General features: G+C 54.1%; 1 protein-coding gene across 1 annotated transcript; it reads left to right on the top strand.

Annotated features, from left to right (window-relative positions):
- The first annotated feature begins 348 nt into the window (after window positions 1-348).
- On the top strand, window positions 349-12,804 carry LOC147102263 (large neutral amino acids transporter small subunit 4-like). The gene is made up of 5 exons (XM_085964643.1): window positions 349-778; window positions 2,321-2,447; window positions 5,737-5,810; window positions 6,278-6,401; window positions 8,215-12,804. Exons 1-5 carry the CDS (start codon window positions 678-680, stop codon window positions 8,374-8,376), a joined length of 588 nt encoding a protein of 195 aa, XP_085820769.1. The 5' UTR covers window positions 349-677; the 3' UTR covers window positions 8,377-12,804.
- Window positions 12,805-13,286: the final 482 nt, after the last annotated feature.

Genomic DNA, 13,286 nt, shown 5'->3' with positions numbered 1-13,286 from the left:
CAGACACTCCAGTGCAGTACTGAGGGAGCGCCGCACTGTCGGAGGGGCAGTACTGAGGGAGCGCCGCATTGTCGGAGGGGCAGTACTGAGGGAGCGCCGCACTGTCGGAGTGGCAGTACTGAGGGAGCGCCGCACTGTCGGAGGGGCAGTACTGAGGGAGCGCCGCACTGTCGGAGGGGCAGTACTGAGAGAGCGCCGCACTGTCGGAGGGGCAGTACTGAGAGAGCGCCGCACTGTCGGAGGGGCAGTACTGAGGGAGCGCCACACTGTCAGAGGGGCAGTACTGAGGGAACGCCGCACTGTCGGAGGTGACGTTAAACCGAGGCCCCGTCTGCTCTCTCAGGTGGATGTAAAAGATCCCACGACCGCTATTTCGAAGAAGAGCAGGGGAGTTCTCCCCGCTGTCCTGGGGCCAATATTTATCCCTCAATCAACATCACTAAAACAGATTATCTGGTCATTATCACATTGCTGTTTGTAGGATCTTGCTGCGCGTAGATTAGCTGCCGCGTTTCCTACATTACAACAGTGACCTCACTTGAAAAGTGTTTCATCGCCTCACTGGCGCAGGCCATTGAGCCCCTGCTACCCTGTACTGCCGTCTGATTTGCGTTCTCTCTCTGCCCCCAGTCAGTCTCTACTCCTCCATCTTTGGCGTCCTACAGCTGCTTTGCTTGATGACGGCCCCTGTGATTGGCTATATCATGGACTGGAAACTGAAGGACTGCGATGACGGGAGGGGCGACGCGGATGAGAAGGAGCTGGTGGCCGGGAAAAAGTAAGTGGGGGCCGGGGAGCGGAGGGGAAAACCAGAGCTTTGGAATGTTTAAGGGAAGGTGTGGAGTACAACCCAGCCCATCAACAGCCAAAGAGTATCTGGTGTATACGGGGCAACTGGAGGAGAGTGAGCGAAGCAAGTGTTCTGTTTATTGGATGAGTGAATGGGCAGGTGTTGGGTTACAGTCAGCAAGTTGGTTTGACATTGGCTAATGGATTGTGAGTGGGCAGAGGGTTGGGTTATAGGTTGGTGTGTGGGTAAAGGGTTGGGGTATAGGTTGGTGTGTGGGTAGAGGGTTGGGTTATAGGTTGGTGTGTGGGTGAAGGGTTGGGTTATAGGTTGGCGTGTGGGTAGAGGGTTGGGTTATAGGTTGGTGTGTGGGTGAAGGGTTATAGGTTGGCGTGTGGGTAGAGGGTTGGGTTATAGGTTGGTGTGTGGGTAGAGGGTTGGGTTATAGGTTGGCGTGTGGGTAGAGGGTTGGGTTATAGGTTGGTGTGTGGGTAAAGGGTTGGGTTATAGGTTGGCGTGTGAGTAGAGTAGTGGGTTGGGTTATAGGTTGGTGTGTGGGGTAGAGGGTTGGGGTATAGGTTGGTGTGTGGGTAGAGGGTTGGGTTATAGGTTGGCGTGTGGGTAGAGGGTGGTATAGGGTTGGGTTATAGGTTGGGTTAGGGGTGTGTGGGTAGAGGGTTGGGTTATAGGTTGGTGTGTGGGTAGAGGGTTGGGGTTATAGGTTGGTGTGTGGGTAAAGGGTTGGGTTATAGGTTGGCGTGTGGGTAGAGGGTTGGGGTATAGGTTGGTGTGTGGGTAGAGGGTTGGGTTATAGGTTGGCGCATGGTTAAAGGGTTGGGTTATAGGTTGGGTGTGTGGGTAGAGGGTTGGGGTATAGGTTGGTGTGTGGGTAGAGGGTTGGGTTATAGGTTGGTCTGTGGGTAGAGGGTTGGGTTATAGGTTGGTGTGTGGGTAGAGGGTTGGGTTATAGGTTGGTGTGTGGGTAAAGGGTTGGGTTATAGGTTGGTGTGTGAGTAGATGGTTGGGTTATAGGTTGGTGTGTGGGTAGAGGGTTGGGTTATAGGTTGGTCTGTGGGTAGAGGGTTGGGTTATAGGTTGGTGTGTGGGTAGATGGTTGGGTTATAGGTTGGTGTGTGGGTAGAGGGTTGGGTTATAGGTTGGTGTGTGGGTAGAGGGTTGGGTTATAGATTGGTGTGTGGGTAATGGGTTGGGTTATAGGTTGATGTGTGTGTAGAGGGTTGGGTTATAGGTTGGCGTATGGGTAGAGGGTGGTGTGTGGGTAGAGGGTTGGGTTATAGGTTGGTGTGTGGGTAGAGGGTTGGGTTATAGGTTGGTGTGTGGGGTAGAGGGTTGGGTTATAGGTTGGCGTGTGGGTAGATGGTTGGGCGCTGTATCACTGAGTGGACCTTCTCACCGCGAGCTCCCTGTGTGCACTGCGATTAATCACCGGCTCCGATTTTTTTTCTCGGTTGTCTCTGGTTCTTTCAGTCCATCGTTGGACCAGCGTTTGATTCCTTCCTGTTTTTGTTTCAGGCCCAACTCCAAGAAAAGGGACCGAAAGATTCAGAAAATCACCAATGCCACCCGAGCTTTTGTGTTCACCAACCTCCTCCTGGTGGGATTCGGAATCGCCTGCCTCATCCCCAACCTCCCGCTGCAGGTACCAACAGCTCGGAGTCTGGGAACGCTCCATTTCCAAGCCCTCCCCCCACCAGTAGCTGATGACTCGTGTTGCCGAACAGTCACTGCGACGCCTCACCCAAGTGGCCCCTGACCCTCACTGCCTCGCACCCCCTGACCCTCACCCCCCGACCCTCACTGACCCTCAACCCCTGACCCTCACCCCCTGACCCTCACTGACTGACACTCACCCCCTGACCCTCACTGACACTCACTCACTGACCCTCAACCCCGACCCTCACTGACCCTCAACCCCTACCCTCACTGACCCCTCACCCCCTGACACTCACCCCCTGACCCTCACCCACTGACCCTCACCCCCTGACCCTCACTGACACTCACCCCCTGACCCTCACCCCCTGATCCTCACTGACACTCACCCCCTGACCCTCACTGCCTATTCCAATAAAGTTTCTAACAACAACAACAACCTACATTTATATAGCGTCTTTAACGTAGTAAAACGTCCCCAAGGTGCTTGGGAGTGTCGTCCATGGCTCAGTGGGTAACACTCTCTCTCTCGCCCAAGTCAGAAGATCGTGGGTTCAAGTCCCGCTCCGGAGACTCAAGCCCATAATCCAGGCCGACACTCCCAGTGCAGCACTGAGGGACACCGCACTGTCGGAGGGGCAGTACTGAGGGACACCACACTGTCGGAGGGGGCAGTACTGAGGGACACCGCACTGTCGGAGAGGCAAGTACTGAGGGACACCGCACTGTCGGAGGGGCAGTACTGAGGGAGTGCTGCACTGTCGGAGGGGCAGTACTGAGGGAGTGCTGCACTGTCGGAGGGGCAGTACTGAGGGAGTGCTGCACTGTCGGAGGGGGGCGGTACTGAGGGAGCGCCGCACTGTCGGAGGGTCAGTACTGAGGGACACCGCACTGTCGGAGGGGCAGTACTGAGGGAGCGCTGCACTGTCGGAGGTGCCGTCTTTTGGATGAGATGTTAAACCTCTCAGGTGGATGTAAAAGATCCCATAGCACTATTTCGAAGAAGAGCAGGGGAGTTCTGGTGTCCTGGCCAATATTTATCCCACAATCAAAATCACTAAAAACAGATTATCTGGTCATTATCACATTGCTGTTTGTGGGAGCTTGCTGTGCGCAAATTGGTTGCCGCGTTTCCAACATTACAACAGTGACTACACTTCAAAAGTACTTCATTGGCTGTAAAGTGCTTTGGAACATCTTGTGGTTGTAGAAGGCACTATGTAAATGTCTGGGGGAATCCCATACAATGGTGACTGGTGTGCCCTCTGACCCTGCCACGGGAGTTTGGCACTTCCAGCCTCTGCTGCCACCTGCTGACAAGTGTCCACATTGCAGCTGCTCCAGGTACCATCGGTCTGGTCGGACCCTGTTACGTGGAGCATCCCTCAGCCTTGGGTTTTCCTCATCAAATCTCCCTCCCCCACCACCCCCCCCGCCCTCGCTGGTGACGTTTCCACGGTGACCCCCAGTAACTCATCCAAGTGGTGCTCCTACATTTGTAGGCGAGGTGGTGAAGGAGCAAAAACACAAGCAGACGGAAGCTGATCTTGCATTCTATAGCGCCTTTCACTACATTCGGCCGCGGGATTTTTTACGTCCACCTACGTGGGCAGACGGGGGCCTCGGTTTAATGTCTCATCCGAACGCACTTTACAGCCAGGGAAGTACTTTTGAAGTGGAGTCACTGTTGTAATGCAGGAAACACGGCAGCCAATTTGCGCACAGCAAGATCCCACAAACAGCAATGAGACAATGACCTGACAATCTGTTGTAGTGATGTTGATTGAGGGATAAATATTGGCCAGGACACCGGGGAGAACTCCCCTGTTCTTCTTCAATATAGTGGCCGTGAGAAATCTTTTACGTCCACCTGAGAGAGCAGGTTTAACGTCTCATCCGAAAGACGGCACCTCCGACAGTGCAGTGTTCCCTCAGCACTGCCCCTCCGACAGCGCGGCGCTCCCTCAGCACTGCCCCTCCGACAGTGCGGCGCTCCCTCAGTACTGCCCCTCCGACAGTGCGGCGCTCCCCTCAGTACTGCCCCTCCGACAGTGGCGGCGCTCCCTCAGTACTGCCCCTCCGACAGTGCGGCGCTCCCTCAGTACTGCCCCCTCCGAACAGTGCAGCACTCCCCTCAGTACTGCCCCTCCGACAGTGCAGTGTTCCCTCAGTACTGCCCCTCCGACAGTGCAGTGTTCCCTCAGTACTGCCCCTCCGACAGTGCAGTGTTCCCTCAGTACTGCCCCTCCGACAGCGCGGCGCTCCCTCAGCACTGCCCCCTCCGACAGTGCGGCGCTCCCTCAGTACTGCCCCCTCCGACAGTGCGGCGCTCCCTCAGTACTGCCCCCTCCGAACAGTGCGGCGCTCCCCTCAGTACTGCCCCTCCGAACAGTGCAGCACTCCCTCAGTACTGCCCCTCAGACAGTGCAGCGCTCCCTCAGTACTGCCCCTCCGACAGTGTGGCACTCCCTCAGTACTGCCCCTCAGACAGTGCAGCGCTCCCTCAGTACTGCCCCTCCGACAGTGCGGCGCTCCCCTCAGTATTGCACTGGAGTGTCGGCCTGGATTTTTGTGCTCAAGTCTCTGGAGTGGGACTTGAACCCACGACCCTCTGACTCCGAGGCGCGAGAGAGCTGCCCACTGAGTCATGGTCATTTATTTCATCGCTGTTTGTGGGATCTTGCTGTGCATAAATTGGCTGCCGCGTTTCCTACATTACAACAGTGACTACACTTCAAAAAGTACTTCACTGGCTGTAAAGCGCTTTGGAACATCTAGAGGTTGAAAGGCGCTATAGAAATGTGAGTCTTTCTTTGTTTTATACGATAAGAGTCAGTCCCGGGTAGTGTTGTCTCCACTCCTTGCCCGTTTCTGCTGTAATATTATCGCCATTGCAGACTCTCATTGTGAGGCATGTGAGACACAGAAGCTCCCTCCGCCCGCCCCATTCTCCCCTCCTCCCAATGACACAGGCGGGAGAGCAGGGTTCCCGGTTTGCTTTGTATAAACTGCCCCCCTATCTGAGGCAGTGTCCCCGACCACAGTGACAGACAGTGTGCGAGAGTGAGGGGCTCGCAGACAGTGTGCGAGAGTGAGGGGCTCGCAGACAGTGTGTGGGAGTGAGGGGCCCGCAGACAGTGTGTGAGAGTGAGGGGCCCGCAGACAGTGTGTGAGAGTGGGGGGCCCGCAGTCTCGGCCCAGCGAGAAGATCTGACCCCGGGGGGGGTGGTGGCGGTTGTACGATTTAAACCCTCCTGACTGTTTCTCTTTCCCTGCAGATTGTCTCCTTCGTGCTGCACACCATTGTCCGAGGCTTCATTCACTCGGCTGTGGGCGGACTGTACGCTGCAGTGTGAGTAACAGATCTTCACCAAACTCCTGCATTTCATATTAACAGCCCGAGAGGCTGGCAGAGCAACGTTATTGGAGAGACTCCGAGTGTGTCCGGATTATTGATCAGACTCCGAGTGTGTCCGGATTATTGATCAGACTCCGAGAGTGTCTGGATTATTCCACAGACTCCGAGTGTGTCTGGATTATTCCACAGACTCTGAGTGTGTCCGGATTATTGATCAGACTCCGAGAGTGTCCGGATTATTGATCAGACTCCGAGAGTGTCTGCAATGAATTCCTCTGTGCCCTGTTTTAATGTTGTGGGGTGACGGTTCTGGTAAAGGTTGGCGAGTTCAGGTTCAGGGGTCATGCACCAACATGTCACAGCAGAAGATAAACCAGTAACTATCGGGGCCTGCGTTTTCACAGAGACTCGATTAGCTTCATTGCCCGGTTTCTGATGGTTTGCTTTTCTGCCCGTTGCAGGTATCCCTCCACACAGTTCGGCAGTTTGACGGGAATGCAGTCGCTCGTCAGTGCCCTCTTCGCACTTCTCCAACAGCCCCTCTTCCTGGCGATGATGGGACCACTTGAAGGCGATCCTCTCTGGGTAAGATACAGAGTAAAGCTCCCTCTACACTGTCCCATCAAACACTCCCAGGGCAGGTACAGCACGGGTTAGATACAGAGTAAAGCTCCCTCTACACTGTCCCATCAAACACTCCCAGGGCAGGTACAGCACGGGTTAGATACAGAGTAAAGCTCCCTCTACACTGTCCCATCAAACACTCCCAGGGCAAGTACAGCACGGGTTAGATACAGAGTAAAGCTCCCTCTACACTGTCCCATCAAACACTCCACAACTCTGCTGCCCGAGTCCTAACTCGCACCAAGTCCCGTTCACCCATCACTCACAGTTCGGCAACACCTTGATTTTAAAATTCTCATCCTTGTTTTCAAATGCTTCCATGAGCTCGCCCCTTCCTATCTCTGTAACCTCCTCCAGCCCCACAACCCCGCCGAGATCTCTGCGCTCCTCTAATTCTGGCCTCTTGAGCATCCCTGATTTTAATCGCTCCACCATTGGCGGCCGTGCCTTCAACTGTCTGAGCCCTAAGCTCTGGAATTCCCTCCCTAAACCTCTATGCCTCACTCACCTCCTTTAAGACGCTCCTTAAAACCTTCTTCTTTGACCAAGCTTTTGGTCTCCAGGGACTTGAGCACGTAAATCTAGGCTGACACTCCCAGAGCCAGTACTGAGGGAGCGCCGCACTGTCGGAGGGGCAGTACTGAGGGAGTGCTGCACTGTCAGGGGCAGTACTGAGGGAGCGCCGCACTGTCAGAGGGGCAGTACTGAGGGAGTGCTGCACTGTCAGGGGCAGTACTGAGGGAGCACCGCACTGTCGGAGAGGCAGTACTGAGGGAGTGCTGCACTGTCGGAGGGGCATTACTGAGGGAGCGCCACACTGTCGGAGGGGCAGTACTGATGGAGCGCCGTACTGTCGGAGGGGCGGTACTGAGGGAGCGCCACACTGTCGGAGGGGCAGTACTGAGGGAGCGCCGCACTGTCGGAGGGGCAGTACTGAGGGAGTGCTGCACTGTCAGGGGCAGTACTGAGGGAGCGCCGCACTGTCGGAGGGGCAGTACTGAGGGAGTGCCGCACTGTCGGAGGGGCAGTACTGAGGGAGCGCCGCAATGTCGGAGGGGCAGTACTGAGGGAGCGCTGCACTGTCGAAGGGGCAGTACTGAGAGGGTGCCGCACTGTTGGAGGGGCAGTACTGAGGGAGCGCTGCACTGTCGGAGGGGCAGTACTGAGGGAGTGCTGCACTGTCGGAGGGGCAATACTGAGGGGGCGCTGCACTGTTGGAGGGGCAGTACTGAGGGAGCGCTGCACTGTCGGAGGGGCAGTACTGAGGGAGTGCCGCACGGTCGGAGGGGCAATACTGAGGGAGCGCTGCACTGTCGGAGGGGCCGTCTTTCAGATGAGACGTTAAACCGAGGCCCCGTCTGTTCTCTCGGGTGGACGTAAAAGATCCCACGGCCACTATTTCGAAGAAGAGCAGGGGAGTTCTCCCCGGTGTCCCGGAGCCAATATTTATCCCTCAAACACCATAACAAAGACAGATTATCTGGTCATTATCACATTGCTGTTTATGGGAGCTTGCTGTGCGCAAATTGGCTGCCATGTTTCCCACATTACAACAGTGACTTCACTTCAAAAAGTACTTCATTGGCTGTAAAGCACTTTGGGATGTCCGGTGGTTGTGGAAGGCGCTATAGAAATGCAAGTCTTTTTCCTGTTCTAATATCTCCTTCTGTGGCTGGGTGCCAGATTTAGTTTGGTTGATGCTCCTGTGGAGCGCCGGGTGACGTTCTATCAATGCGAGCAGTTGTTGTTTATTGCATCTCCTCCTCTCCCCCAGGTGAACATCGGCTTGCTGGGGGTCAGCATGCTGGGTTTCTGTCTCCCGGCCTACCTGCTGTACTACCGGCACCAGCTGCGGAAGCTGCGGGACCAGAAAGCGGAGGATGCCAAACTCTTCATGAAAATCAACGGCAGCTCAAAACACGAGGCCTTTGTGTAGGCCCCAGGCCCCCTCACCGCACCGAGACAGGACTCTCTAGGCCAGTGTTCACGCTCGCTCCATCAACAGACCCTCGGTGAGACGCTCAACAGTTTCCAGTTGGTGCTCGAGGTCCATCTCTGAGAGTCGACATCTTAATATCATCGATTAATCAACGTTATTTATGGGGGAAGGGGAATAATTTTTCGAGCGTCCTCTCAGCAAGTTATTGGCCAAGGTCGCAGCTCCTGTGGTTTTTAGACACTTTGGCGGGAGATCATCGCTCCTAGTTTGTCTATTCAGAGCCTGCGGCCTAGAGTTCAGGGCGAGCTTGCTCTTTATTTTCTCCTCCTCACTCTTTTAAAAAGATTTTCTCTCTCTCTCTCTCTCTCTCTCTCTCTCTCTCCCCCCCCCCCCCCCCCCCCCCCCCCCCCAATGGAGCGAGGAGCCAAACACCCGCGTGAGATCAGGGCTACCCGACTGCGCGCGAGAGAAGCTCCAATCCCGTCCTGTTAACCGCGGGATATCCCTTCCCAAGGTGCAGGGGGCGGATGCGGGGAGATCCTGAATCCCACTTTGGGGAAATCGCCTGTATTTCCGTGTTGCCGATCGGGGTAACGGAGAGACTGGTTACCCCCAGTCCTGTCGCTATGGGAGTTGCCTGCACTGCACAGCCCGCGCCCCCCCCCCCCACCCCCCCACTCCGAGCATATTTCATACTTGCCGCAGCAAAGCTGATGATGCTGGGAGGTGCGACCGAGTGTAACGTGGACTGGGGGGAACCCAGACCGTTCTGGGATTCAGAGCAAAGGGGAGGAGAGGGTGGGGACATAATCCGCGCTGAAACCTTCTGGGGGTGGGAGGGGCATTGGCCCTTCCGTTTCCCCTCCCTCCAGCCCTCCCCTGCAGGGGTGGACGGGGAGGTTGGGTTGGGAGCTGTGCGACCCCAGTATCTCAACACCAACCCCGTGGAGAATGGTCCGCTGTCCCTGCAGTTCCAGGCTCCGTCACCAGAGGGCCCAAGCGCGCACCTGGCTCACCGCTGCCTTCTGCTGGTGGAATTTCTAACTGGAGCGGGCCGAGCGCCTGAATTTGGAAGCTGGAAATGTGCGGAGATCTCAGGAGTGAATTGGCCTCCGTCCAGCTTCTGTATTCAAGTTTGGGACTGTTGGCCACGGTCCCGTTGTCCAGGAGATCACTGGCATTATAGCTTTAAAAGTGTTCATTTATTATTTGCTTCAGTAAATTATCTGAAGTAAATCGAGATTCTCACCACCCCGAACATCACATTTCTTTTAGTCTGTGAGTTGATGTCTGCGCCCGCCCCGCCTCCGCCCCTCCCTCCTTCCCTGAAGCTGCTGACTCTCGCAGGGAGGCTGGGGGGGGGAGGCGCGCTTATGGTTCTCGGGTCCCGCCTGCCCGCCAAGGCCTAGCCCACGTGCCAAGGCCTAGCCCGCGTGCCATCCCTGGACGCGCGAGTGTTGGCAGGCTGTTCGACTGTGGGGGGCATTGCAGCCACACCAGAGCCTGGCCTGGCCTGGCTCCCCGCAGTGAGCAATAGCGCCGACCACTCCCGATTCTTTGGGGGGGGGGGCGGGGGGCTGGCCGGCCAAGATCTGAGCCTGGGAGGAAAAACATTTCAAAAAATGTTTTTTAAAAACTGCAAGGAAACACTGAGGGCACAAATCAGTCGACACGGATCCTGTCTACTCAAGTATTAGGACCAGGACCCCTCTATTAAAGGGGCAGTGTTGTATTAAAACAAAGGTGTTTCTGTACTAAAGGGAACTTTACCTCAATTATAGGGCCGGGAGTGCAGTATTTTCAGGACATTTTAGTCTGGTTCATTTCAGGGTAGATCCTAGTTTAAAACCCCATTGTATCTTGCACAGTGTGAATTTCACAATTGCTTTTTGTCACACCAGGCACAGATTAGCAACACAGTCAGATCATGGCTGACCCATATCCGAGCCGGCTGTGCAAACTCTCACCGGACCAGACAGAGACAGAAAAGTATTCACCTGAGTGTGTCAACAAAACCACTTCATTCATTTCAACACCGCAGCGGTAACTGTGCTGTAAACACCCACCTCCCCCCGCCCCAGGCTGTAGATAAATATGAACCCCCTCCGAGGCCAGTATCTCCTTCCTGAGGGTCGGGGCCCTGAACTGAACACCAGATGGGGTCTGATCAAGGTTCTGAACAACTGAAGCATTTTAGAGTTCCAGCCCTCGAGATAATGGCCAGCCTTCCATTAGCCTTTTGATTGCTTTTTGTGCCTGTGCACTGGCTTTGAGTGATTTGTGTTCATGGACACCAAAGTCCCTTCGCTCCTCCACAGCCCCTCATCTCTCAGCACTGGGGAAATATTCCGATTTGTTCTTCTTCGATCCAGAGTTCACATTGAACCCCAGCTGTCGCAGTCTTGCCCACTCACTCGGTCCATCACTACAGATCCCTGGGGAACACCACATCCCACCAATCGGAGATCGAACCCTGCCAACCAGTTACTGACCCGTGTCCCAAGGTTACTGCCAATTCTGTGCGCTCTCATTTTTGCTGCTAATCTCTTGTGCGGAATCTTATCAAATACCTTCTGGAAGTTGATATAGACAACATCCATCGACACTCCCCTCTCCACCATGTTAGTGAGTGCCTCAAAAAATTCAACTAGATTAGTCGCACATAACCCACCTATCACAAATCTGTGCCGACTCTTTGATCAGCTCAGACTTGTCCAGTCGCTCTGTCCCTGATGATAGATTCCAGTAACTTCCCCACACCTGATGTTAAACAGGTGGGTCTGTAGTTTCCTGGTTTCTCGCTCCCACCCTTCTTAAATAATACAGGAAACTCTCTTTTTATCCGGCACCGACGGGACCGGCGTGGTGCCAGTTTATCAAAAAGTCCGGATTACAGAGAGGTATAGTAAAAGGTACGAGAGCCCCGTGCACGGCCAAAGATCCAGGTGTCTCTGTTGCATGGCAACAGATGCAGGAACCCCGGTTACACAGCCACAGATCCAGGAACGGCCACTAATATGAAGTAAAACTTACCTGAACCTACTCCTGAATTTTGCCAGTTAACAGAGATTTCCGGTTATTTAGGTGCCGGTAAATCGAGAGTTTCCTGTAGTCACATTTGCAATTTTCCCAATTCAAAAAGACAATTCCTGAAGCTTTGGAAAATTATACCTAATGCCTCTCCAATTTCCCCACCTGTTTCTCTTAATATTCTGGGGTGGAAATCATCAGGTCCTGGCGATTTGACTGTCTTAAGTCCCATTACTTTCTCCATTACCATTTTCTTACTTAGATTAAATCCATTATGTTTCTCACCTTGACTTATTTTTAGGTTCCCGTGTACTGCTGGTATTTTGTCCTCTTCACTGAAAACAGAGAGAATATTCATTTAACAAGACTGCCATTTCATTATTATCCAATGTAGTATTTCCTCTGTCAAAGGGGCAGTGGGGAGGCACACATCATTAAACTGCTAGCATTTATAGGGTTAAAGGGCATTTTAAAGAAAGGGACTGAGGCTAACACTGTAGGACAGTGGGTTTGGGGAGGGGAGGGATTTGATCGGAATGCTTGTAATGAATCCAGTATTGTACACGCACAGGTCCTATACGATGATAGACTGTTCAAACTGGGTCAGATATAGTCCTCTAGGCGTGACCTCGGACCCTCACAATCAAAGGGAGGGAGGGCGGAGGGCAGTATGCTGCGTTAAAGGGGAGGTTCCCTCTCCAGCAAAAGGGTCCGTTTTCTTCACGTGACATTTGGCCAGGATCACTGCACGGGTCTGGCATTTGAAAGGGTTTATTAAAGGCAAGACCCCACAGCCAATGTTCCCTGTAATTTTTCTTGGCACCGCGCGGGCCCTTTAAGCTGCGTCTTATGCACTGAAAAGCCGGCTGCGCGGATTCCCTGGAGCGCTGGGCGGACGCGCGGCTTAAAGGGGACATTGCCTGGAGCCTCCCCCTCCCTCCACACCTTCACTCACTGCACGTCGCGAGCAATAGCAATAAAAGCTTTCATTTCTGGTCAAGCGCGGAGCATGTTATCCCGTGAGACGCCCGACTATCAGCCTTGCAGCGCGCATGCTCAGAGCGCCCAATCACTACAGGTGACCGCACCAGGTGCAAACCTCGCCAGGTGGCGCAGTATCACAGAACCGTTAGAAAATAATAAAATCCCTCCTACCTTTTTGTAAAATTTCTCTTTATCATGTCACCTGAAACTCTGTCAAAGATAACACCTTAATATCTCAACCATGGTGAGAATTGATTTCTCTGTATCTAGGTCATCAGTCTGTTTTATAAATATATTATATATATATATGGATTATCCTGCGTACTCTATATTTCACTGTTAATTTTTATCAGATTGATGTATCCCCTCAGATGATCCGTTCTGTATTAATAAATTTTTAAAACCACACAAGCGATTTCTCCTCAATCTGGTCCCACTTCAAGTTAATCGAACGCGCTCCCAGGTTAGGGTCAGATAACAACAACTTGCATTTATATAGCGCCTTTAACATCACAAGGCGCTTCACAGAAACGTTAGCAAACAAAACCTCGAGGGGCCTTTGACCCCACACTCGAGGGGCCTTTGACCCCACACTCGAGGGGCCTTTGACCCCACACTCGAGGGGCCTTTGACCCCACACTCGAGGGGCCTTTGACCCCACACTCGAGGGGCCTTTGACCCCACACTCGAGGGGCCTTTGACCCCACACTCGAGGGGCCCTTTGACCCCACACTCGAGGGGCCCTTTGACCCCACACTCGAGGGGCCCTTTGACCCCACACTCGAGGGGCCCTTTGACCCCACACTCGAGGGGCCTTTGACCCCACACTCGAGGGGCCTTTGACCCCACACTCGAGGGGCCTTTGACCCCACACTCGAGGGGCCTTTGACCCC

Source organism: Somniosus microcephalus, chromosome 22 (assembly GCF_052327205.1).
Source record: "Somniosus microcephalus isolate GS21.2 chromosome 22, FLI_Smic_1.0, whole genome shotgun sequence".
Classification (NCBI taxonomy): domain Eukaryota; kingdom Metazoa; phylum Chordata; class Chondrichthyes; order Squaliformes; family Somniosidae; genus Somniosus; species Somniosus microcephalus.
This window is presented reverse-complemented; position numbering and strand designations above follow the sequence as displayed.

Coding starts and splice junctions, on each gene's coding strand:
- LOC147102263 (XM_085964643.1), top strand. CDS start 678: ATGACGGCCCCTGTGATTGGCTATATCATGGACTGGAAACTGAAGGAC. Junction 779..2,320: donor GAGCTGGTGGCCGGGAAAAA/GTAAGTGGGGGC, acceptor TTTTTGTTTCAG/GCCCAACTCCAAGAAAAGGG. Junction 2,448..5,736: donor TCCCCAACCTCCCGCTGCAG/GTACCAACAGCT, acceptor CTTTCCCTGCAG/ATTGTCTCCTTCGTGCTGCA.